This window comes from the organism of the source record quoted next, unplaced genomic scaffold (genome assembly GCF_019419815.1).
Source record: "Pyrus x bretschneideri cultivar Hongxiangsu unplaced genomic scaffold, Pyrus_bretschneideri_v1 Contig44, whole genome shotgun sequence".
Lineage (NCBI taxonomy): Eukaryota > Viridiplantae > Streptophyta > Magnoliopsida > Rosales > Rosaceae > Pyrus > Pyrus x bretschneideri.
In genome coordinates this window covers 2,339,465-2,361,867 of record NW_025999768.1, presented here as the reverse complement: position 1 = coordinate 2,361,867, position 22,403 = coordinate 2,339,465, and the positions used below count along the sequence as shown (strand labels likewise).

Sequence of the window (22,403 nt, the reverse complement as noted above, 5' to 3'; positions counted from 1 at the left end):
TTCTGTGCAAATAATGCTCCAATTCAACACTGGTTGGTCGACATCTGTGAACAACTCGTGTGGGCCATTAGATGGATTCGGGTCGAGTTACCCCGAAACAGTCCAACATGAGTCCCCACTTGGTCAATATTGTTGTTCTAATCTTCTAAAGCAATGCGTTTGACTCAGCCAAAAAGGAAATGTGTTTTTTGACTGATTATCTCTCCATCGGATGCTTTGATTAATCGATGCTTAATTGATCAACAGTAAACGTTCTTGACATCTTGAGTTGAGTCAAAGATTTAAAGTACAAATTGAATAGGTTGCGATCAATTGAAATGAACTTGAACTTGAGTCTAGTCCGTTGTTTGTTGTGTCAAAATGTGTAATAGACAAGACTAGACATAATGAGTTGTAAATTCACGATAAAGTGAGTTATCTAACATATCCTAATACACAGGTTACAAATCGTGTCTTACAAGTCTTTGCCAATCCAATCCTATCCCTAAAGCTCAATCTCATCTATCCCACCAAACGACGGAGGTATAAGGCTGCCATGCGGATCTCTTCTCCCGTGGAACTGGTTTCTTTGAGATTTCGGACAAAGGAAACAGCTGCTTACCCGGCCTTCTCTCCTTGTGATGCTTCCTGGACCTATTTTCCCGTGCATGCCTAAGTGAACCACGTCGAATTCGACCGCTAGAAAAAACTGCATTCCCCTGAGTGATTCACAAGTGCTATTTCCCACTTCAGATGCCAATCTTCCATGCAACAGCCTACCCGTACCATACCTTTTAGGCCTTTTCCTGCTTCTGCCAAACAATCCAAGTGATTCGCGCCTTCTTGATAAGCCGGTAATTGAACGACCATCAGTCAAGTGCTTCTGCCAATTCGGAATCGAACATTATCTCCTTTCCGTAAACAATGATGTGCAGAAAGAGAGATGACATTTCGTCCCCTCGAGTGGACAACACAACAAATTTCATAACAAAATATGTCCTATTCAGTATTGTTCCCAAATTTATTTGGAATTCAAGTTTGAGTTGTGTATGCTTCCTAAGAACACAGTTTATTGCACAAAAATTTGAAATAAAACCTAGTAAGTGCTTCTTATAAGTGAAATCATCCTCGCTGAATCAAAATTTGTAAACCATTTCTTCAGTGTACCCGAGTTCTTTTAGTATGCCAGTGAGCTGCAACAAAGCAAACAGAAACTTATGAGAAAAAAAGAAATAGAAACGGTAATGGACCAAATGGTTTTACCGCAATTAAAAAGCAGGATACTGCCCTTCTTTACCTACTCCTTGCGATCGGTCTTGCGCCTTGTCACCAGATATATGTTTCATCATCCCAGGAGGACCACATACCTGCACAAGCAATGCAGGTCGATCGATGAGATCTAATGAAAAATTGAACTAGAAGATGATATCAACAAGTACATAGCGCCTCTGCAGTATGTAACACTTACCAGGATGAGAGTATCTTCACCAGGAGCAGGTAAGCCTTTAACTGCCATGTCCTTTGATATGTAACCTTTTCCCCCTTTCCAACTCTTTGTTGGATTATCTACAGTATAAAATACCTGCATTTGATTTCAAAAAATAAAGCCACGTTTCATGAGAGAGACCATCCAAATTTGGAGTGATGCAATGATGGTATTTTATGATGAGACAAATGGTACCTTTAAATTTGGGTGGCTAGCTGCAAGTATGTCGAGTTTCTGTTTAAGCAGTATGTCATCAGGGGAGACATTCGCATAAAGAAGTGACACCTAGGCCATCATCAATCGTCAATTTCACACAATTAGAAAATATGCTGAGACTATCGTATAGCGATTATTACAAAGAATTAACATTGTTAAATATCACAAATATACTTACCCTATTATGTATATAAGTACACATATTAAAATGAGAAGTTCAAGATTTCAATTGGATAGACCGCAGTTGTGAATCTTGTGATGTAAAGACTAATGATATAGGCTCTCTCTCACCTGAGTTGTGTCGTCAGGATTTTTCAGTATGGCCTCAATAACCTGAAGCATTGGAGTAATACCTGTACCACCGGCAATCTGTAACAAAGAATGAAATCGCACTTTCAGACAAAGAGACCACACAGATTTATCATACACCAATGATCTTAATTTTTGTAAGTATTCACGTGTATAGACACACAATGCAAGAAAGAACTGAACACCACTACCATAATTGATAAGGCTAACGACGATGCAAATGCATGGAACCCATGAGATATTCGTAAAAGGAGGAGAAAATTATTATATATTATATATTGATTTCTATACAAGTAGCTCATACCATGCCTATATGTTTCTTCATGTTGGGAGTATATCTGAGTTTTTCAATGGGCCTGCAAGAAACAGATACACCTGATTAGAAGATGATTTAGAGCATATCCACTGCTATTACTTGTGAATGTGGATAAATTACCCCTTCACTTCAACTATGTCGCCTGGTTTTAAACTTGCGAAATGCTGGCTCATTTTTCCTTCTGGATACACCTGCATAGAGTTTCAACAAAAATGAAAAAGCTTGAATTACATCTAGGGTCAATGAATCCTCAGAAACTTAACCAAATCAAGTGAATAAGTGAATATAATTGACAGCATACCTTAATTAACAAGTCAAAGTATCCCTTGGCATCTGGATCTGAAATAGGAGTATACCTGAGCATAAAGGTAAACTGAATAAGTACTACAAGTCATGCAAATGAAAATATACGAGGTGACTGAAAATCAAAAAGTAAATTCAATAACTCATACAAACAGCTGCAGGTAAGAGAAATACAGAATTCAAAGACTTCCAAAGTTACATAATTAAGTCCCGGAATAAGGAGAAAATAAAAACAGCATTTAACATGAGGCCAGAAAGACTTACGGGCGTATGACATATTTTGGTTTCCCTTCAGCATCTTGTCCTAATGGAGCCCTAGTGTTACAGGATCACAGGGACAAAAAACCATATCAATGAGGTGACAGACTTCCTATCAATAAGGATTTTCAAGACAAAGCAGAGTAATTATAAACAGAAGAGTATACCTCGTAAGGAGACATGAAGCAACATATAAACCCAACTTGGCATTCGGATCAAATGTAAACCTGCCAGTTTTGGAGAAAAACTAAGAGAAATCAGTCACATTGATGTTTAGACATTCTACAAGAACATGAAATCAGGACATCTTAGTATTATTGCAGGTATTTGAAGAGCTAGTGCTTCTGATCAATATAAATTTTATTTCAAATAATAGTTCTAAGGCATCTGGTGTGTCTTGAGGATATACCTGAATAATTGTGTATTATGGCTAACCCTTGCAGTATCTTGCAACTTAAATTCAACCCATTTGTCTGGATTAAGTGCTGAAAACACGGTAAACACATTTACCGAGCATGAATGTAAGGGTGAAAGAATTGGATGTGTGGCATTCACAGAAATTAAGCTTGATATACTAAGTTTCTAATCCGTTAACACAATACTTAGTTCATGATATAAAGCTTTGAGCTACATATTTAGTCTTATCAAAACTCACCAACTTTTGGGCCAGTCTGTTCTTTGATTTCATCTAGATAGACCTGTTAAAAAAAAAAAAATAAAAAAAAAAGGATTCTTAGCTCTCAATACAGAAGAAGAACCTGAATCCTAAACCCTTAATGACAAGTAAGTTGCTATACGGGCAAATATAAACCAAACCATAATGAGCAGGAAAAGACAATGAAAAACCTTTTATTGCATTAGGAAACCTATAAAACCAATAGAGCAGTGATTATCCATGAAAACGTTAATGTCGCTCAGAAGGGTCATCTTGCAGTAGTAAACCAGCAATAAAAGGTATTCTGATCACACACCGGGATATCTGATCCTGTGCTCTTTTCGTTTTCAAAGTTATACCATGCAGGCATACACAACTTCTAATTACTATCCGATGATGAACATCACTAACGCAACACCATAAATGAAACCAGTTCATCAAACGCAATCTACACTAGCTTGAAAATCCCCATTACTCCAAATATTCTAAGCTAATTAGACAAGAATCCAAATACATAAACAATTAATCAACAACAAAGACCTGAACAAACAAAATTCAAATACCTAATTATACTATCTGTAGTTTACAACTAAATAAACCCAGAATCGGATATAGAAAAGAAAACAAAAACACCATCACAAACACACCCATTTCTTTAAACGCTCAAAACCATCAGGAGAAATTATACTTTCTTAAAAAACCCAATTGGGGCCACAAAATTCCTGAGCTAAAACCCACATTGCATCAGTAATAAATCAACAATCTGATCAATACCCAGATGAAATGAGCAGGAGAAATTACCAAATCCGGCGAGGAATAGTAGCAGAGATAGGAGATTCCGCCGGAGACGGCTGCGACTACTCCGAAGGGAATGCGAAAGCTGAACTTCGATTGACCTCGAAACGAGCTGTTGAAGGCGATCGGCGCCGCCTTGGCGAGCCTTTGGAAGAAGGTAGCCATTGGAAGAAGCAAAGCACAGATGCTGCTCGCCACTTGCCTTGTTGATTTCTCACTACTGTTGGCGACGTTTCCAGTTTCCACTTTCGTGGGAAAAGTCTTTAACGTTTCTGGCGTGGAAGTCAGTGATTACTGGGCCCAATAGCCACAAGGCCCAATTTATGGATCGGATACTTTTCACTGGGTGGCCCGGGAATTCAAATATGGGCCTTGACTGATGAAGTTATGAGACATAGGTCGAAGATTAAGGCCTGATGTGCTCTCAATTTCCAGTGGACCGGTGCCTCAATGTGAAAAAAGAAACCTTTCCTCTTGTGGAAAGTACTGATAATCCCATGTGTTTTATGAGTCCTGTTAAGATACAAGTATCTAACCAATACGAACACTTAAAAATATTACTTTATGAGTCCCATTAAGATATAAGTACGTAACCAATACGAACACTTGAAGAGAGTTTCACGTCAAATTTGTTGAAATTCGACATGGCCTTCCACATACATATAGTTTTTTGGGTCAGATTTGTTGAAATTTGAGTGTCGATGATAGAAAATTGAAGACAAAAAAGCAGACTCAACGACGAATTTAGGTCGTCGCACTTTTGAGATGCAATGTGAAGTCGAGAGCATCAGCATCCATGGATTTAGGGCTCAATCTTTGTTGAATTCGAATGGTAATGAAAGTAAATCCAAGAGAAGGAAGAACACATGATATCTTTACCAAAATACCCTTCTATCTTTTGCTTGAATACACGCCACATAAGCAATATTTCTGCCATGTCAGCACATTCTGTCACTTTTTGACTTAATAAATAAAATCTCAGCAAAATAAAGTGAAAATCAAGTTTCAAGTTGCAAAGTAACGATATTTTCATTACAAAGAAACGAATTATGGTCTATTTATAACCAGATAATGAGATTCAAACATCTCATGATTATATGATTGAATTAGGATAACAATATCTCATAGCACCAATAGTATAGTTGGTGATAGTAAAACAATAAATCATTATAATCAATTGTAAATTCAACAAGTGGGATTAAAGAACAATAAACAAAATAAAGAACACAGGCACAATGATGACAGTGTTTTATCGTTTCTAATTTAATGGTGAGATTTTCTTGTCATGAGCAGGATTATATATATACATACATACATACATATATATATATTGTTAAAATTGATGTATAGCGTTGTTGTTTTCATGCAAAATATAAGCCAGGAACGAACGACAAGCATGCAACGTAGGTCTCTCAACCTGAAAAGCTTTAAATATGAGCCAAGCAAAACACATCATTCATTAAGATTGCATGAATCTCATTTGCTAGGACAAGGAGGAGATCTAAAACATATTTTCAATGTGAGTGGAACACGATTATATACATCATGTGCCATTATAGAAATAGATAAATAATTTAAAAAAAATATTTCTTTGATTGTATAATAATATATGACGTACTACTATGTGTTGCGAACAAAAACCTCTCTTGTAGTTTATAACTAGTATACTATGCTAGCGGAAAAAAAAGAAAAAAAAAAAAAAAAAAAAGAAAGATATTTAGAGTTGTTTATTATTATCTATATTATTATTAAGAGAACCCTACTTTTCAACTTTTTGCCATTTTTTTCCTATTTTGCCCTCACTTTTGATCCACAATACTTACATAAGAAGGGCAAAATGGTAATTTGATATTTTGAGAAAATGACAATCATATCCCTATTTTTCCTACTTTACTCACTTTTGATACACAATATTTACATAAAGAGCACAAAACAGTAATTATGTAATAGTAAGATAAAATATGCACTTATTAAGAGAAATGATCCCACCATCATTATTTTTAAAATTTTAAAAACTAATCACTCCTTAATAAAAAAAAATGTAATATTAAGATATAATATGCACTTATCCATGGATTTGGGGTTCAATCTTTGTTGAATTCGAATGGTAATGGAAGTAAATCCAAGAGAAGGAAAAACACATGATATCTTTACCAAAATACCCTTCTATCTTTTGCTTGAATACACGCCACATAAGCAATATTTCTGCCATGTCAGCACATTCTGTCACTTTTTGACTTAATAAACAAAATCTCAGCAAAATAAAGTGAAAATCAAGTTTCAAGTTGCAAAGTAACGATATTTCATTACAAGAGAAACGAATTATGGTCTATTTATAACCAAATAATGAGATTCAAACATCTCATGATTATATGATTGAATTAGGATAACAATATCTCATAGCACCAATAGTATAGTTGGTGATAGTAAAACAATAAATCATTATAATCAATTGTAAATTCAACAAGTGGGATTAAAGAACAATAAACAAAATAAAGAACACAAGCACAATGATGACAGTGTTTTATCGTTTCTAATTTAATGGTGAGATTTTCTTGTCATGAGCAAGATTATATATATATATACATACATATATATATATATATATATATATATATTGTTAAAATTGATGTATAGCGTTGTTGTTTTCATGCAAAATATAAGCCAGGAACGAACGACAAGCATACAACGTGGGTCTCTCAACCTGAAAAGCTTTAAATATGAGCCAAGCAAAACACAACATTCATTAAGATTGCATGAATCTCATTTGCTAGGACAAGGAGGAGATCTAAAACATATTTTCAATGTGAGTGGAACACGATTATATACATCATGTGTCATTATAGAAGTAGATAAATAATTTAAAAAAATATTTCTCTGATTGTAATAATATATGGCGTACTACTCTGTGTTGCGAATAAAAACCTCTCTCGTCGTTTAAAACCGGTATACTATGCTAGCGGAAAAAAAAAACTAGAAAAAAGAAGAAAGATATTAAAAGTTGTTTATTATTATCTATAATATTATTAAGAGAACCCTCATTTTCAACTTTTTGCCATTTTTTCCTTATTTTGCACTCACTTTTGATACACAATACTTACATAAGGAGGACAAAATGGTAATTTGCATCTTTTGAGAAAATGATAATCATATCCTTATTTTTCCTATTTTACTCACTTTTGATACACAATATTTACATAAAGAGCACAAAACAGTAATTATGTAATAGTTAGATAAAATATGCACTTATTAAGAGAAATGGTCCCACCATCATTATTTTTAAAATTTTAAAAACTAATCACTCCTTAATAAAAAATATAATATTAAAATAAAATATGCACTTATCAAGAGAAATTGTCCCACCATCATTATTTCATACTCTTTTTAAAATTTTAAAAACTAATCATACTCCTTAATAAAAAAACAAAAAATAAAATGAAATTGTTTACACACAGAGTGTGTGCTCATCTACTAGTAATTCTATTAGGAAAATAAGTCACGACTGCGAGCACCAAACATCCGTTGATTGTTGTGAAAATTGGATGGTAGTCAAAGTGTTGTAGATGCCGGCTGGCTTGAAGAAAATGTTATTTAAGTTGAAATACAGTCCGGTTCATTAAGTGTAATAATATAATTAATTATTTTTTTTAAAATTTTAAACTAATTATATTATTACTCTTGATGTGTTGAGAATCTCTTCTAAGTTTAGAGTGACGGTAGTATAATCGAAGCAAATTTGGGTTTGGCTGAAGCCGATTGGTCGGCTAATGCAACTTTACCGTCAACTTACTAATGAAAAAGGCAAAAACTCCCACGTAAGCAAATTGACAAAACAAAATACAACACATAATAAATAGTTCTACTTTTAATTGCATTGATGCATTTTGTTTGGTAAACTGTTGACTCTAATCTTCTTTGTACTAATTATTTCCTATATATTATGTAATTGATATGTTGTTCTTAGTAAAGGTTTCCTATTAAATATGTATTGTTATAAGCTTATATATGTATATTTTATGAGAAGCGATAGAGTGGTATTTCATTCAATGTAATTAACAAATATAACGGCTGTCAATCAGGTATATGGCTCTAATGGTCAAAAAATTAATCTATATATCATATAGAAGGACTTATATGTCTACACACTTTTTGATAAACCCGCACAATTGTTGTGTTCATATGTGGTAGCATATAGGTCACATGTTCAAGTCGTAGAAACAACACCTTTGCAAAGTTAAGGTAAGGTTGCGTACGATAGACGTTTCTCCACCCCCTCTCTGATGCTCGCAAAGCAAAAAGCCTTGTTGTCTTAGAGTCATTCTTTTAACCGTTAGCTGATGAAATATGAACTTCACTAACATTAAGATCGTCAAACTAACCCAAGGATAACATAAGCTACTAATATTTATACCTATGTACGAGTTATATAAATATATCTGTCTCAACCTATATGATCATCATTTACCACGTATGTCACTCTGATTGGTCATGGAAACAGGGAAACAAAATGCACAATATGTTTATGAATATTATACTTCAAATGAACTTGGAAAATGACATTTCTATTTGGCTCTCTGTTTTATTGATTAGTCAGAAGAATATAAGATCTTGAATAATTGAGTACGATCACCAAATCACCAATGCTTTCAATCCAATTTTGTTGTACATGTGTGTGATGTGTCGATCCCTCGTCGATGCATTGAACAATTGCTTTTTGGTAAAATGAGGGATGATAACTCATATTCTGATTATCGTTGTGATCTTAAGCGAGATTTTTAATTATCTATTTCTTTTAACGTCAAAGCGTAACACTAACTTCTCACAATTATCTCAAAATTCTCATTAAGTCTCATTAAGCGTCCTTTGAACTTACTGAAACGATTGCTTTTATCTCGAAATTATTTGGTTTCCTTGTTTCAAAAAAGTCATCATTGATCAAATTAATAATGAGTTTTGAAAATATAAATAACAGTTTCTTTCTTATTTGAAAAATATGTAAGACGTTAACACTTTAAAAAATGGAGTGGGAAAGTGACACTTGTCATTATGTTAGTCACGATCAATCTTCAAATAATTGAAACCGGATCCTCTCTAAATATGTAGGAACTGAGCCTAAGGATCATGGAATCCAAGTGGTTGAAATTTGATCCAACAACTACAATTATTATAACTTTTAGAAGGGCCCCTTGTTTGTAACCATTAGATCAAATTTCAACGGTCCGGATATTATGATTCTTAAGTTCACTTCCTACATATCTGGAGGGGATCCAGTTCCCAAATAATTAAGTACAATCACCAAATGGTTTTGATCTTTTTTTTTTTTTAGAACAAGGAAAGTACATTCCAGGGCACAGAGGCCAAATAGAAGACAAGAGAGCCTACAAAGAGGCAAACAACAAACATGATAAAGCAAGGAAGGCGATGAAAAGGGATACAAACAAAGATGCTTCAGCCAAGCAGAAATGTCACCCCCGACACTGCCACCTACAACTAAAAGGGACAAGGAAGACCATCATTGTTCAAAACAAAAACCAGCGAAGATGGGGGCCTAACGACCCAAACAACATCACACAGCTCCGCACAATCTCGCGATGTAAGAGCATCTGCCGCCATATTGGCTGATCTTGGGACCCAAGACCAACGATAGTTCTGGAAAGCTTCCCCCATCATTTTCACCCTTTCTAAAATAGGAAAAGCCTCCCAACTGCCATTTTCTGGAGAATTAGAAAGGCAAGAGACAGCCTCGGAAGAGTCAGATTCCAAAATTACCTCAGAAAAACCCAATGAAGCACCCAATTTGCATGTGATGTGTCGATCCCCCATTGATGTATTGAACAATGCCTTTTTGTCATTTAAGACTTCAAAAAAGTTATTATGTACTTATTGCAATACAACCGAAGTTAGAAAATTATCCTTTAACTTGTAAAATAAAATTTGAAGTATTTATAACAGTTTTCAACTTCTGCAAATACAAATAGCAACGCCCTTTTATTGTTGCCAAATATCTTCAAGATTAACACCACAACAATCAAGCCTTTTTACTGGATTAGGCTGCGTTTTTTTTTAATAAAAAGTTTAGGAGAAGGAGAGGGTATCCCATCTCAGGATCAGAGTATACCACAAGTTTTTTGAAGACTTACAGAGGGGTCTTAGCTCATTCTTTGATTTTTGTCAATAAGTTGTTTACTAATTTACCTGACTCGAAATGAAAACCAATGTGATTACTATAATACCCTTATTCCAAAGTCCTAAAGCGGTGGGTTTGTTGTGTGCAAACTTGAAATTTTAAAAATATTAAGCGGGCATAATAGGTAGAAAAAATACATTCCCATTCCCTCCCTATTTCGGAACTCAAATACCACATCCATCAAAGGAGTTCGATTCCTCCATTTTGGGGAGTTTGATTCCTTAATTTGTGTGGGGCCCGCCACTCCTTTGATTCCTCCAAAATTAGTAAACGCTTGAATACTTCATAATCAGAATTCAACTTCTCGTTTTGATTCCGATTACGAGTATATAAGCATACCTTTACTGAATTCCAGGTGTATTCTAGGTTGTAGGATTAATCAAAATTTATATTCACCAAATCAGTTGGTTGAGCACTCACAAATCACAATCATGGGATATTCATTATTCACACCAAACACAAACAGTCACTCGTTACTTTTCACAAGCAACAACCACTTGTTACTACTTAGGTACTAACTAGTGGCCCAATAAGAACAAAACACATGTCACAACTTTAATTTAATAAACTTGTAACCAAACACAATTTTAACCATACATCCAAACATCCCCTTTCTCCCTCAAAGGCTCAACATTCCAACCTCACTACTCCTTGCTTCTGCCATGGGATCAACGCCAAAAACCTTGTCCTCCCCAACGCCTCCGGGAACCTCATCTTCTCTGTCGGTGCCACCCATATCTGACCTTTCTCTGTCAACTCTGCCCCAAAAATCCTCCTATTCTTTATTGTGGAAGCCATGGCAACACCCCGTCGCCGTCGTCGGACTTCTCCTTAGTGGAATCTTTGGCAGTTCCGAATACCAACCTTCTCCCAAATTTCAGTAAATAATTTCAACCTACTTCATAATTTTTTCTTATAGATGAAATTTCCTTCATAAGATTAGCAAGATGGATTAGATCTTTCATGGGTTTCGTGAAATTTGAGAGGGTGAAGCTACCATGACTTCGGGAGAAAGGAGAGCAGGTGGTTGGTGGAGATGTGGCAGCAATGCTTTGTAGTGAGAAAGAAGATGGATGTTTGGATACTAGTACAAGAGATGAAATGGTGTGTTTGGTTAGAAAGATAGTAAGAGGATTTTATTTGATGTTTTAAATTTAGTGGTCGTAATAGGATGGTCAGCAACTACGGTACTTCCTGTTGAGTACTCAAGTATTGTTCTTTGACAAGGCAAACTAATTAGGAATTGCTGCATTCTTCCTGAATAGCCTGGAAGACGTCAAGTCACTTTGAAAGTATTACCTAAATTCTATCGAAAGCCTATAAAACAAAGAGCTACTATCATTTTTTCATTATGGATTAATTTTATATTTCAACGGCTGACAATGCTGCTATGGCAAAACCGAATAGGACAGGAGTTGTGTAGATTTCATTTACCTTTTTATGATTGGACATTGAATGTGTTTACTTTGTTTGCTTATATAACACCCTGCAAAATGTTGCAAGATCGTGTCTTTTTCTGCATTCTACTTGCATCACCAAACCTATAAGCCAAAGACTGGTTTGGAGTAGCTTTTGCGATTTGGGGTCTAGATTCTAAAAGGGATTCATCTTAACACGAAGACTTTGAAGGCGATCATCCATCCTTTGATGCTAGTATTGCTCTCACCTAGATTCGCTTAACTTTGTAGTTCTGATAGAATCATGTGTGCGTAAGTTGGTATGATCACAACCTCATACTGAAGTTTGAACTTTGAGTGGTGAAGTAGAGAGAGGAATGAGATTTTCTAGTTTTCAAGGCGGATTTGGTACAAGAAACCGGTATCTGGTGGTCATATAGGGTTCTACAACAGCAACATAAAAAGCCTTTTTCCACTAAGTGAGATCGGTTATATGAATTTAGAACGTCATTGAGCTCGGTTTTGTGTCACGTCTTCGGTTAGATCCAAGTACTCTAAGTCTTTTCTTAGAGTCTTTTCCAAAGTCTTCATAGGTCTTCTTCTACCCCTTCAACCTTGAACCTCTATCCTGCAATCACATCTTCTATCCGGAGCGTTAATAGGCCTTCGTTTCACATGTCCAAACCACCGTAATCGATTTTTTCTCATATTTCCTTCAATTTCATCTACTCCTACTTTACCTCGGATATTCTTATTCCTAATCTTATTATTTCTCGTGTGGTGGTCATATAGGGTTCTAAGTAGCCAAAATCTTAGGGTTCTAAGTAGTTGATTATATCGCAACGGGGATGGTTGATGCAGGGATGACAATGTCCTTCCACACACAAAACCGTCCACCTCTTCTTTCTGGACTTTTGACCAAAAATAGGACACAAAACAGAACCAAATCAAGCTCTTCTGTAGCTGCAATGCAAGTATCTTCAGTTCTGCAAACCAATGAGAGCGGAAATCTACCTGAATCGAAGAAAGTTCGGAATTCGGGCTTACCCGTAACAAGATGTCACGTACTGAGCCAACCAAACACTGTCGGCATCATTGGAGGGGTGTCTGTTTATTCAAGCCTCCTTTTCTTGGAGAAGCTTGTGTGGTGGAGTCTTAAAAATGGAGGAGAATGCCCGCCCTTCATCGTGTGCAGCGATCCAACATTGTATAAGGAGCTTCCGATTCGCAGTTTGTTTCATTCACACACAAGAATAAGTACTAGTAGTGCTCAAATCCTATCAAATAACTGGCCTATCATCGAGAGCTTGTGTAGCAAGAGGGCGTTCCTCCAGCACTCTGGCGCTCGATGCATAGTCATGCCGTGTCATCTGTCCCATGCGTGGCACGACCAGATATCTGAGGACTGTTCTCTGCGCTTCCTTCATATCGGTGAGTGTGTTGCCCTGGAGCTCAGGGAAGCAAAGTTGAAGCCACTGGAAAAAGGAAGCAATGTAAGGATTGGAGTGCTTGCTGCAGATGCAACTTTAATGGCTGGTTTTTACCAAGAAAAGCTACAAAGTCAGGTACACATTCAACCTAATTTCATTTTTCTTGCTCATTTATCAAATTTTGTGAAAACCATGAAGATACCAATTCCGATTTTCTTCGAAAGCTTTACTTACATTTTAAGTCACCGGCGAAAACACATTTCGGTGCAATGGCAATGGACAGGGGTTTGATGTTGTGGTACCTGACAAGCAAACCATGGAGCATGTGGTGATTCCCGCAATTGAAGCAATAAAACGACGGGACATGAAGGGGGCACGAAACCTGTTAAGCATTGCAGTCCAGGTCCTGCTGGTGAGGGCAGTGAACACCGTGATCATTGCCTCGGACGAGTTGCAGGTTGTTCTGCCTCCGGGCGATCCTCTTCTTAAGAAATGTATCAACCCCATGGACGCTTTGGCTAGGTCGACAATAAAATGGGCAAAGGCTACAAGCAACGGTGGATAAGAGATCGTAGCAACATGGCTAAATAAAATGTACATAATCTTCGTGTCATTGCCATATTTCCCTTCGTTTCTGTAGATATCAGCAAATCTTTAAATCAACTGAATTGAAACTTCCTGTAAAATCAACTTCTGGTTTGAAACATGTACACAGATTTATGAGTTACAAGTAGACAACCATAATGTCGTCCAACTCTTCCCCGTCCACATTTATTTCGAGTGATTTTGCGTATGCAAAGAACCCAACCATCAACTGACCTGGCATGCTATTTGGTCCAACTGGAAACAAAACCAAAATTGGAACTCAATCAATCTATTGGAAGCAAAGAAAGAAACCCATATGGTGTGTGCAATTATCTGTAGTGAAACAGAATACAAACTTCGCAACATTCATACCAGGCCATGGCTGAGAGCTATGATAGACAACTTCTCCTACTTCAATACCAGTCTCTTCCCATGTTTCTCTCCTCACTGCTTCTTCTAAGCTTTCCCCTGGCTAAGGACGAGAAAAGGATCAAACTAATGAAACTGTTACACAAACCCCGAAAAGGAGTATAAATACTAATACCGACTACTATACACAGTTAGCAGTGTCTGACATATTCCATAGAGTTACCTCTATAAAACCAGCTAAGCAACTCCACATTCGAGGTACAAATCGAGATTGTCTACTCAATAGAGCACGGTCGTTCTCTCTATCAATGACTAACATTATGACAACCTGTTGAAATGACACAATATGAGCTATACAAGAGAAAAGCACCAACTTGAAATGCAAACTGATAAAGCATAAACATACCGGATCAACACGAGGGTAGACCCGCTTTCTGCACAGCCCACTCGAACACTGCTTCCGCCTCCAAGCTTCCTTGGGGACTGTTTTTTCTCCACAATGTCCACAAAATTGTGATATACTATGCCATTCTAGCAAAAGCCCTGGCCTGATCACACACCAAAAGCATACAACAACTCGAAACTATTTAGGAAAACGACTGCGATCATCACACAACTATTGCGCGCCAATACGAAAAAAGTTCAAAAACTCAATTGCTTCATTCATTAAACACACCAAAGACATTCCATTGCAATTCAAAGAACTTGATCTCACTAACATGTCAATTTTAGAATTGGATACGTGGCATTCACAGAAATTAAGTTCATGATAAAACAAAACTAAGTTTCTAATCCGTTAAAACAAAACTAAGTTCATGATAAAAACAAGGCTTTGAGCTACATATTTAGTCTTATCAAAAAGTCCAACTGACATTCTTATTGCAATGTACATCTTCTGTGTGCATGTTTGCGGGGTGTGCGGGGTGTGAGAGAGAGAGACCCACCAACTTTTGGGCCAGTCTGTTCTTTGATTTCATCTAGATACACCTGTTAAAAAAAAAGATTCTTAGTTCTAAATACAGAAGAAGAACCTGAATCCTAAACCCTTAATGACAAGTGATGAGTGCATATTATACTATATATTTTACCCTAATCTTAGTTATAATTTATTAGTTATTTTGGTAGAATTTTGATACTTTGTTATATATTTTCAATGTAGGACATTCGACTTCCTCTGGAGCAAAAAATGATCAAAATGATGAATTTTGGAGTGATTCCAATTGGAGGATGTTCATGTGTCTTTCAAGATGTTTGTATAAATTCCAGATTTTTCCACCAGGCCGTTTGACCGTGTCGATGAAATTAAGGCCTAGCGCGCAGCTTTCCCAGATTGACGTTTCTGAACGTTTTGGGTATTTTGGAGGTCAAACTGGCGTATTTTGAGGAAGATTCCTTCTGAGGATTTATAGGGGACGTCTTCAGCTTTCAAAAGAGGCCTGTTGGGGGCAAATCAGAGTTGATTTGGTGGGTCAAAAACGTGATTTTCTGAGAACTCTGAATTCTAGTTCAAATAGTAAACCTTTTATTTTCTATTTTATCATTTAATTATGTTTCCTAGTTTTATTCTAAGACCTTTTGCTAGGAGAATTTTAATTAGAGTAGTATAAATAAGGCTTGTTAGCCATTAGGGTTCTGTATGCAACATTGAGGGGAACGTACCTGGAGAATTTAGTTAGGCTTTGACGCTTTGTATTTTCAAGGTGTTTTCTATCCTTTTTCTATTTCAATAAATTCTTTTTGTTTTATGATTGTTCATAACTAATTTCCGTTTGCTAGGGCAATGCCTTGAGCCTTAGCATGGATATGTAGTTTTTATTTAATTGCTTACGATATTATACATGCATACTTTGAATAATTAATCAATGTGCTTTAAACTGTCTCCATATCTTAATGCTTAGCTACCATTATGATGTTTAGATAAGTAATCAGATGCAATTCGTTCGGAATGCCGCCGGAGAATTGAGTATTGCTTCTTGTGATTGATAGTTGTAATTTCACCTAGGCGAATGCTACGTCTTAGGGGTTGCATGGTTTTTCAAAGGGTTTTCACAAAGCGTAATGAATCATGCATGTTTATATTTGATCTGAATGCCACAGACGGATTGCATGTTTGATATACGTTCTAGCTTGAATGCCACAAGTAGAATATGCATAAGGAAAACCTAACCTTCAAAGTTGCATGTGTAATTCATAAGTAATTGGTAAATCTACATAGGATTGTTAAGGGGACGGCGGATCCCTAGGCTTTTACAATTTGGTCTTCAAAACGTTTTCCCTTGTCTTCTTTACTTTGCTAATTTCTTTATTCATTTTTAATTAAATTCGTTTTTATTATTTTTAAATTCAAAACAAACCTCTACCAATCTTTGTTTTCAAATAATTAGTTAAGAATTAGTTTAAATAAATTATTCATTCAATCCCTGCGGAAAACGACCTTACTTGAGCGGTTTATACTACGACTACCTTGTTCTCTTGCAAGTATTTTTAAGTGTTTTTATCCCTACTTTTGCAGGTGGTAAAAATACCTATCAACAAGTAAGTTGCTATACTGGCAAATATAACCCAAACCATAACAAGCAGGAGAAAAAAATGAAAAACCTTTTATCCTATTACGAAACTCAATCCTTAAGATGTCGGGGAAACTGCAACATGTACATGCAGCACATTCCACTTCCACTTAGAAACGAATGCGCACAACAAATTCCGGTATTCACATCATATAACCCTTTGACCTTAAAACCCCAAATAAGAAAAATTTATAAAAACCAATAGAGCCGTGACTATCCATGAAAACGTAAATGTCACTCAGAAGTGTCATCTTGCAGTAGTAAACCTCAGCAATAAAAAGGTATTCTGATCACACACCGGGACACCTTATCCTGTGCTCTTTTCGGTTTCAAAGCTATACCATGCAGGCATACACGTTGTCTTACTACTATCCGATGATGAATATCGCTAACACAACACCGTAAATGAAACCAGTTCATCAAACGCAATCAACGCTAGCTTGAAAATCCCCATTACTCCAAACATTCTAAGCTAATTAGACAAGAATCCAAAATACATAAACAATTAATCAACAACCAAGACCTGAATACACCAAATTCAAATACTTAATTATACTATCTGTAGTTTACAACTAAATAAACCCAGAATCGAATATCGAAAAGAAAACAAAAACACCATCACAAACACACCCATTTCTTCAAACGCTCAAAACCATCAGGACCCAATTGGGCACGCCACAAAATTCCTGAGCTAAAACCCACATTGCATCAGTGATAAATCAACAATCTAATCAATACCCAGATGAAATGAGCAGGAGAAATTACCAAATCCGGCGAGGAATAGTAGCAGAGATAGGAGATTCCGCCGGAGACGGCTGCGACTGCTCCGAAGGGAACGCGAAAGCTGGACTTCGATTGGCCTCGAAACGAGCTGTTGAAGGCGATCGGCGCCGCCTTGGCGAGCCTCTGGAAGAAGGTAGCCAAGAAGCAAAGCACAGATGCTGCTCACTACTTGCTTTGCTGGTTTCTTACTACCCTTGGCGACCTTTCCAGTTTCCACTTTCGTGGGAAAAGTCTTACGTTTCTGGCGTGGAAGTCAGTGATTGCTGGGCCCAATAGCCACACGGCCCAATTTATGGATCGGATACTTTTCACTGGGTAGGCCGGGAGCTCAAATATGGGCCTTGACTGATGAAGTGAATAGACATAGGTCGAAGCTTAAGGCCTGATGTGCTCTCAATTTCCAGTGGAGCAGTGCCTCAATGTGAAAAAAAAAAAAGTACTGATAATCCCACGTGGTTTATGAGTCCCGTTAAAATACAAACACGTAACCAATGCGAACATTTGAAAATATTACTTTATGAGTCCCGTTAAGATATAAATACGTAACCAATACGAACACTTGAAGAGTTTTTCGCGTCAAATTTGTTGAAATTCTACATGGCCTTCCATATACACAGTTTTTCGGGTCAGATTTGTTGAAATTCTGAGTGTCAATGGAAGAAATTTGAAGAGAAAGAAGTAGATTCGACGATGAATTTAGGTCGTCGTACTTTAGAGATTCGGTGTGAAATTGAGAGCATCAACATCCATGGATTTGGGGCTCATTCTTTCTCTGAATTCGAATGGTAATGGAAGTAAATCCAAGAGAAGGAAGAACGCATGATAACTTTATCAATATGTTCTTATATCTTTTGCTTGAATACACGCCACATAAGCAATATTTCTGCCATATGAGCATATGACGTCACATTTTGACTTAATAAACAAAATCTTAGCAAAATAAAGTAAAAATCAAGTTTCAAGTTGCAAAGTAACAATATTTTCGTTACAAGGGAAATAAATTATGGTTGATTTGTAACCATGTAAACATACAAGGTGGTAGGTAAGATACTAAGATTCAAACATCTAATGATTTTATGATTGAACGAGGATATATAACAATATCTCATAGCACCAATTATATAGTTGGTGATAGTAAAACAAGAAATTATTATAATCAATTATAAATTCAACAAGTGGGATTGAAGAACAATAAACAAAATGAAGAACACATGCTCAAGGATTACGATGTATTTATCGTTTCTAATTTTACGGTGAGATTTTCTTGTCATAAGCAGGAGTAAAATAATAAATATATTAAAATTGATGTATAGCGTCGTCTTTTTCTTGCAAAATTTAAGCCAACGAACGAACGACAAGCATGCAACTTGGGTTTCCCAACCTGAAAAGCTTTAAATATGAGCCAAGGAGGAGATCTACAAACAAGAAAAACTTTTGTCGTTTGGAACTGGTATACTATGCTAGCGGCAAAAAAAAAAAAGAATAAAAAAAGAAGAAGATATTTAGAGTTGCTTTTTATTATTAATGGTAAATTATTCTACGACGATGAGTCACGACTCCGAGCACCAAACATCCATCCATTGTCGGTGAAAATTGGATGACAGTCGAAGTGCAGTAGCTGTCGGCGGGCTACTAGGTTCGAAGAAAAATTTCATTATCTCCGTAACAAATCTCGATACATTAAATATAATAATATAATTAATTAGAATTTTTTAAATTTTTTTTTTAATTAATTATGTTATTACATTTGGTGTGTTAGGAAACTCTTCAAATTCAAGGTGATAATCGAAGCAAATTTGGATTTGGCTGAAGCGGATTGCTCGGCTAACATGGAAGAGGATCCGGTCCGGATCTCTCCCATCAAACATCTAGGATCAAGTGATTTAGACTGTTAAAATTTGATTTGATGACTATAATTATTATAACTTTTAAAAGGATCCTTATTTAAAACCGTTGAATTAAATTTTAACAACCCAAATTACTTGATTTTGGATCTTTAATAGGAGAGATCCGAACCAGATCCTCTTTTGGCTCACACAAACTTACCATCAACTTACTATTGAAGAAGGCAAAAACTACGACACCGACATATTGACAAAACAAAATACAATATATAATAATAGTCCCTACTTTTAATTGCATTGATGCATTTTGTTTGATGACTCTGGAATCTTCTCTGTAGTAACTGTTTCCTAATATATTATGTAATTGATATGTTGTTCTTAGTATAGGTTTCCTACTTAAACATGTATTGTTATAAGCTTATATATATATATATATATATGGATATTTTACCAATAGCGATAGAGTGGTATTTCATTTAATATAATAAACAAATACAATAGGTGTCAATTAGGTACATAGTTCTAGTGATCAAAAAATTAATTTCTATATTATATAGAAGGAGTTATATGTCTACACACTTTGTGATAAACATGCACAGTTGTTGTGTTCATATGTGGTATAATTATGTTGTATAGGTTACAGGTTAAAGTCATAGAAATAACCTCGTTGCAAAGCCAGGGTAAGGTTGCGTATGATAAACGTTTCTCCAACCCCTCTTCGACTCTAGCAAAACAGAAAGCCTTGTTGGCTTAGAATCATCCTTGGTAGCTGATGAAATATGAACTTCACTAACGTTAAGATCAAACTAACCTAAGGATAACATAAGCTACAAATATTTATACTTATGTACGAACTATATACATATATCGGTCTCAACCTCTATGATCATCATTTACCACGTATGTCACTCTGATTGGTCATGGAAACATAGAAACAAAATGTACAACATATTTACGAATATTATACCTTGAATGAACTTGGAAAAAGACATTCCTATTTGGCTCTTTGTTTTTTTGTTTAGCCAGAAGAATAAAAGTTCTTAAATAATTGACTACGATCACCAAATCACCAATGCTTTCAATCCAATATTGTTCTACGTATCGATACCTGTTGGTTTTAATCCAATTTTGTTGTACATGTGTGCGATGTGTCGATGCATTGAACAATGCCTTTTGGTAAAACGAAGGATGTGAACTTCTACTCTAATTATCATTGTGATCTCTAAGCGAGATTTTTAGTTATCTATCCCTTTTAGCGTCAAAGCGAAACCAGTAGCCTCACACAATTATCACAAAAATTTCATCAAGTCTCATTAAGTGTCCTTGACCTTACTGAAGCGAGTGCCTCTTGTCTCGGAATTATTTGGGTTCCTCGTTTCAAAAAAATCACCATGCACTACTCATTGACAAAAAACAAAAGCTCGATCAAATCACATTTCCAAAATCAAAATGAGTTTTCGTGTCAATAACAATTTCATTCTTATTTAAAAAATACGTAAGAGGTTAACACTTAAAAAAATGGAGTAGGAATGAGACACTTCTACTTGTCACTATGTTAGTCACGATCAATCTTCAAATAATAGAGGACGATGGAAAATGATCCTCGCCAAATCCTTTTCTAGGGGATCCTAAGGATCCCGTGATCGTTCATCGTATATCAGCGGTCAGAAATCATTTCAAAATTTAAAATTAAATATGAATAGTACCTAACGAAAACTGATCGCACGATGTACAATGAACGGTTACGATCACGAGATCCCTAGAATTCTTAGGAAAAGGATCCGGCAAGAATCCTTTTCCGAGGACGATCACCAAATGGTTTTGATCGAATATTGTTGTACATGTGTGATGTATGGATCCCCCGTTGATGCATTGAACAATGACTTATTGTTGTTTAAGGAAGTATAGTAGTTTCTCGTCTTCAAAAAAGTTATTATGTACTTATTTACAGTTAGAAAATTGTATTTTAAATTGTAAAATAAATTTTGAAGGACTAATAATAGTTTTTGACTTATGCAAATACAAATAGCAACCCCCTTTTTGTTGTTGCAAAATATATTCAAGATTGACACTACAACAATCATGCCTTTTTACTGGATTAGGCTACGTTTTTTTTGATAAAAAGGTCAAGAGAAGGGGAGGCTATCTCATTTTAGGGTCAGAGTATATCACAAGCTTTTTTGAAGACTTACAGAAGGGTCTTAGCTTATTCTTTGATTTTTTCAGATCGCTCATTAAGAGAGATTGTCCGCAGCGAAACTCCAATCTAGATCATGGTTTAAAAAAAAACGATCTTTACCAGTTCAATCAACTCTCGTTGGCTAGACACTTTCAAGGATTATCTCAGGTTAAAAATAAAAGTTCGAAGTTGCATTAATGACTTCTCAAAGTGACAATAACAGTACAAATGTTTTTGGATTTAACACTTACTGAATTCCAGGTGTATTCTAGGATTAATCAATATTTATATTCACCAAATTAGTTGGTTGAGCACTCACAATCATGGGATGTTCACACCAAAACACAAACAGCCACTCATTACTTTTCACAAGCAACACTCACTTGTTACGTTTCACAAGCAACTGAGATGAGATGCTTTTTAGATCCAACTCCTTGGAGCCTAAGCCATATTCAACTAAAGAAGAGTCAGGAGGTTCGTTTTAATCTTATAATCATTCAAGAAATTAATATTTTAATAAATATTGACATGTTATATTTTTTACCATCTCTAACCGTGGCCAAAGGGCCGTAGGCCAAACACAGTCCTATGACAAAAAACCATTTCCAACCGAGAGGACCAAAGAGCCACATGCCAAACATAATTTATTATTTTAATTGAATTAATATGATTCCTTAAATTAAACTATCTCAATAACTGTTCAAAATGTAAACTCAATAGTTTTTCAAATAGGATTTCGAAAGAT

The 22,403-nt window shown here is 35.8% G+C and overlaps 3 protein-coding genes across 4 annotated transcripts; 1 reads left to right on the top strand and 2 right to left on the bottom strand.

The window, feature by feature from the left end:
- Window positions 1-378: 378 nt before the first annotated feature.
- On the bottom strand, window positions 379-4,568 carry LOC125469653 (NADH-cytochrome b5 reductase-like protein). 2 transcript variants are annotated; one of them, XM_048567278.1, is made up of 14 exons: window positions 4,324-4,568; window positions 3,523-3,565; window positions 3,277-3,352; window positions 3,035-3,094; window positions 2,874-2,924; window positions 2,608-2,662; window positions 2,427-2,497; window positions 2,295-2,346; window positions 1,973-2,050; window positions 1,661-1,750; window positions 1,448-1,561; window positions 1,280-1,346; window positions 1,076-1,174; window positions 379-862 (listed from the first exon to the last, which is right to left on the bottom strand). In XM_048567278.1, the coding sequence occupies exons 1-13, from the start codon at window positions 4,480-4,482 to the stop codon at window positions 1,116-1,118; spliced, it is 975 nt and encodes a 324-aa protein (XP_048423235.1). In that variant the 5' UTR covers window positions 4,483-4,568; the 3' UTR covers window positions 379-862; window positions 1,076-1,115. The 2 variants fall into 2 exon arrangements, with proteins under 2 accessions (XP_048423235.1, XP_048423234.1); XM_048567277.1 differs by having other exon boundaries at window positions 379-1,174.
- A 6,253-nt stretch (window positions 4,569-10,821) lies between these two features.
- Window positions 10,822-14,084, top strand: LOC125469652 (aspartate racemase-like). Its single transcript, XM_048567276.1, has 2 exons — window positions 10,822-13,466; window positions 13,615-14,084. Exons 1-2 carry the CDS (start codon window positions 12,750-12,752, stop codon window positions 13,894-13,896), a joined length of 999 nt encoding a protein of 332 aa, XP_048423233.1. The 5' UTR covers window positions 10,822-12,749; the 3' UTR covers window positions 13,897-14,084.
- LOC125469561 (nudix hydrolase 19, chloroplastic-like) lies at window positions 13,830-20,618 on the bottom strand. Its single transcript, XM_048566963.1, has 7 exons — window positions 20,588-20,618; window positions 17,618-17,819; window positions 14,692-14,833; window positions 14,509-14,613; window positions 14,289-14,388; window positions 14,071-14,171; window positions 13,830-13,965 (listed from the first exon to the last, which is right to left on the bottom strand). Exons 1-7 carry the CDS (start codon window positions 20,616-20,618, stop codon window positions 13,942-13,944), a joined length of 705 nt encoding a protein of 234 aa, XP_048422920.1. The 3' UTR covers window positions 13,830-13,941.
- Window positions 20,619-22,403: the final 1,785 nt, after the last annotated feature.

Excerpts from the sequence above, each read along its gene's own strand:
- LOC125469653 (XM_048567277.1), bottom strand. The coding sequence starts at position 4,482 with ATGGCTACCTTCTTCCAAAGGCTCGCCAAGGCGGCGCCGATCGCCTTC. Across the intron at positions 2,051-2,294 it reads TGAAGAAACATATAGGCATG|ATTGCCGGTGGTACAGGTAT; the intron begins GTATGAGCTACT and ends TCTTTGTTACAG. Across the intron at positions 1,347-1,447 it reads GTGAAGATACTCTCATCCTG|GTATGTGGTCCTCCTGGGAT; the intron begins GTAAGTGTTACA and ends TTGCTTGTGCAG.
- LOC125469652 (XM_048567276.1), top strand. The coding sequence starts at position 12,750 with ATGGTTGATGCAGGGATGACAATGTCCTTCCACACACAAAACCGTCCA. Across the intron at positions 13,467-13,614 it reads AAGAAAAGCTACAAAGTCAG|GGGTTTGATGTTGTGGTACC; the intron begins GTACACATTCAA and ends GGCAATGGACAG.
- LOC125469561 (XM_048566963.1), bottom strand. The coding sequence starts at position 20,618 with ATGTACAACAAAATTGGATTAAAACCAACAG. Across the intron at positions 14,389-14,508 it reads GCTTAGCTGGTTTTATAGAG|CCAGGGGAAAGCTTAGAAGA; the intron begins GTAACTCTATGG and ends TCTCGTCCTTAG. Across the intron at positions 13,966-14,070 it reads AAGAGTTGGACGACATTATG|AAACGAAGGGAAATATGGCA; the intron begins GTTGTCTACTTG and ends TGATATCTACAG.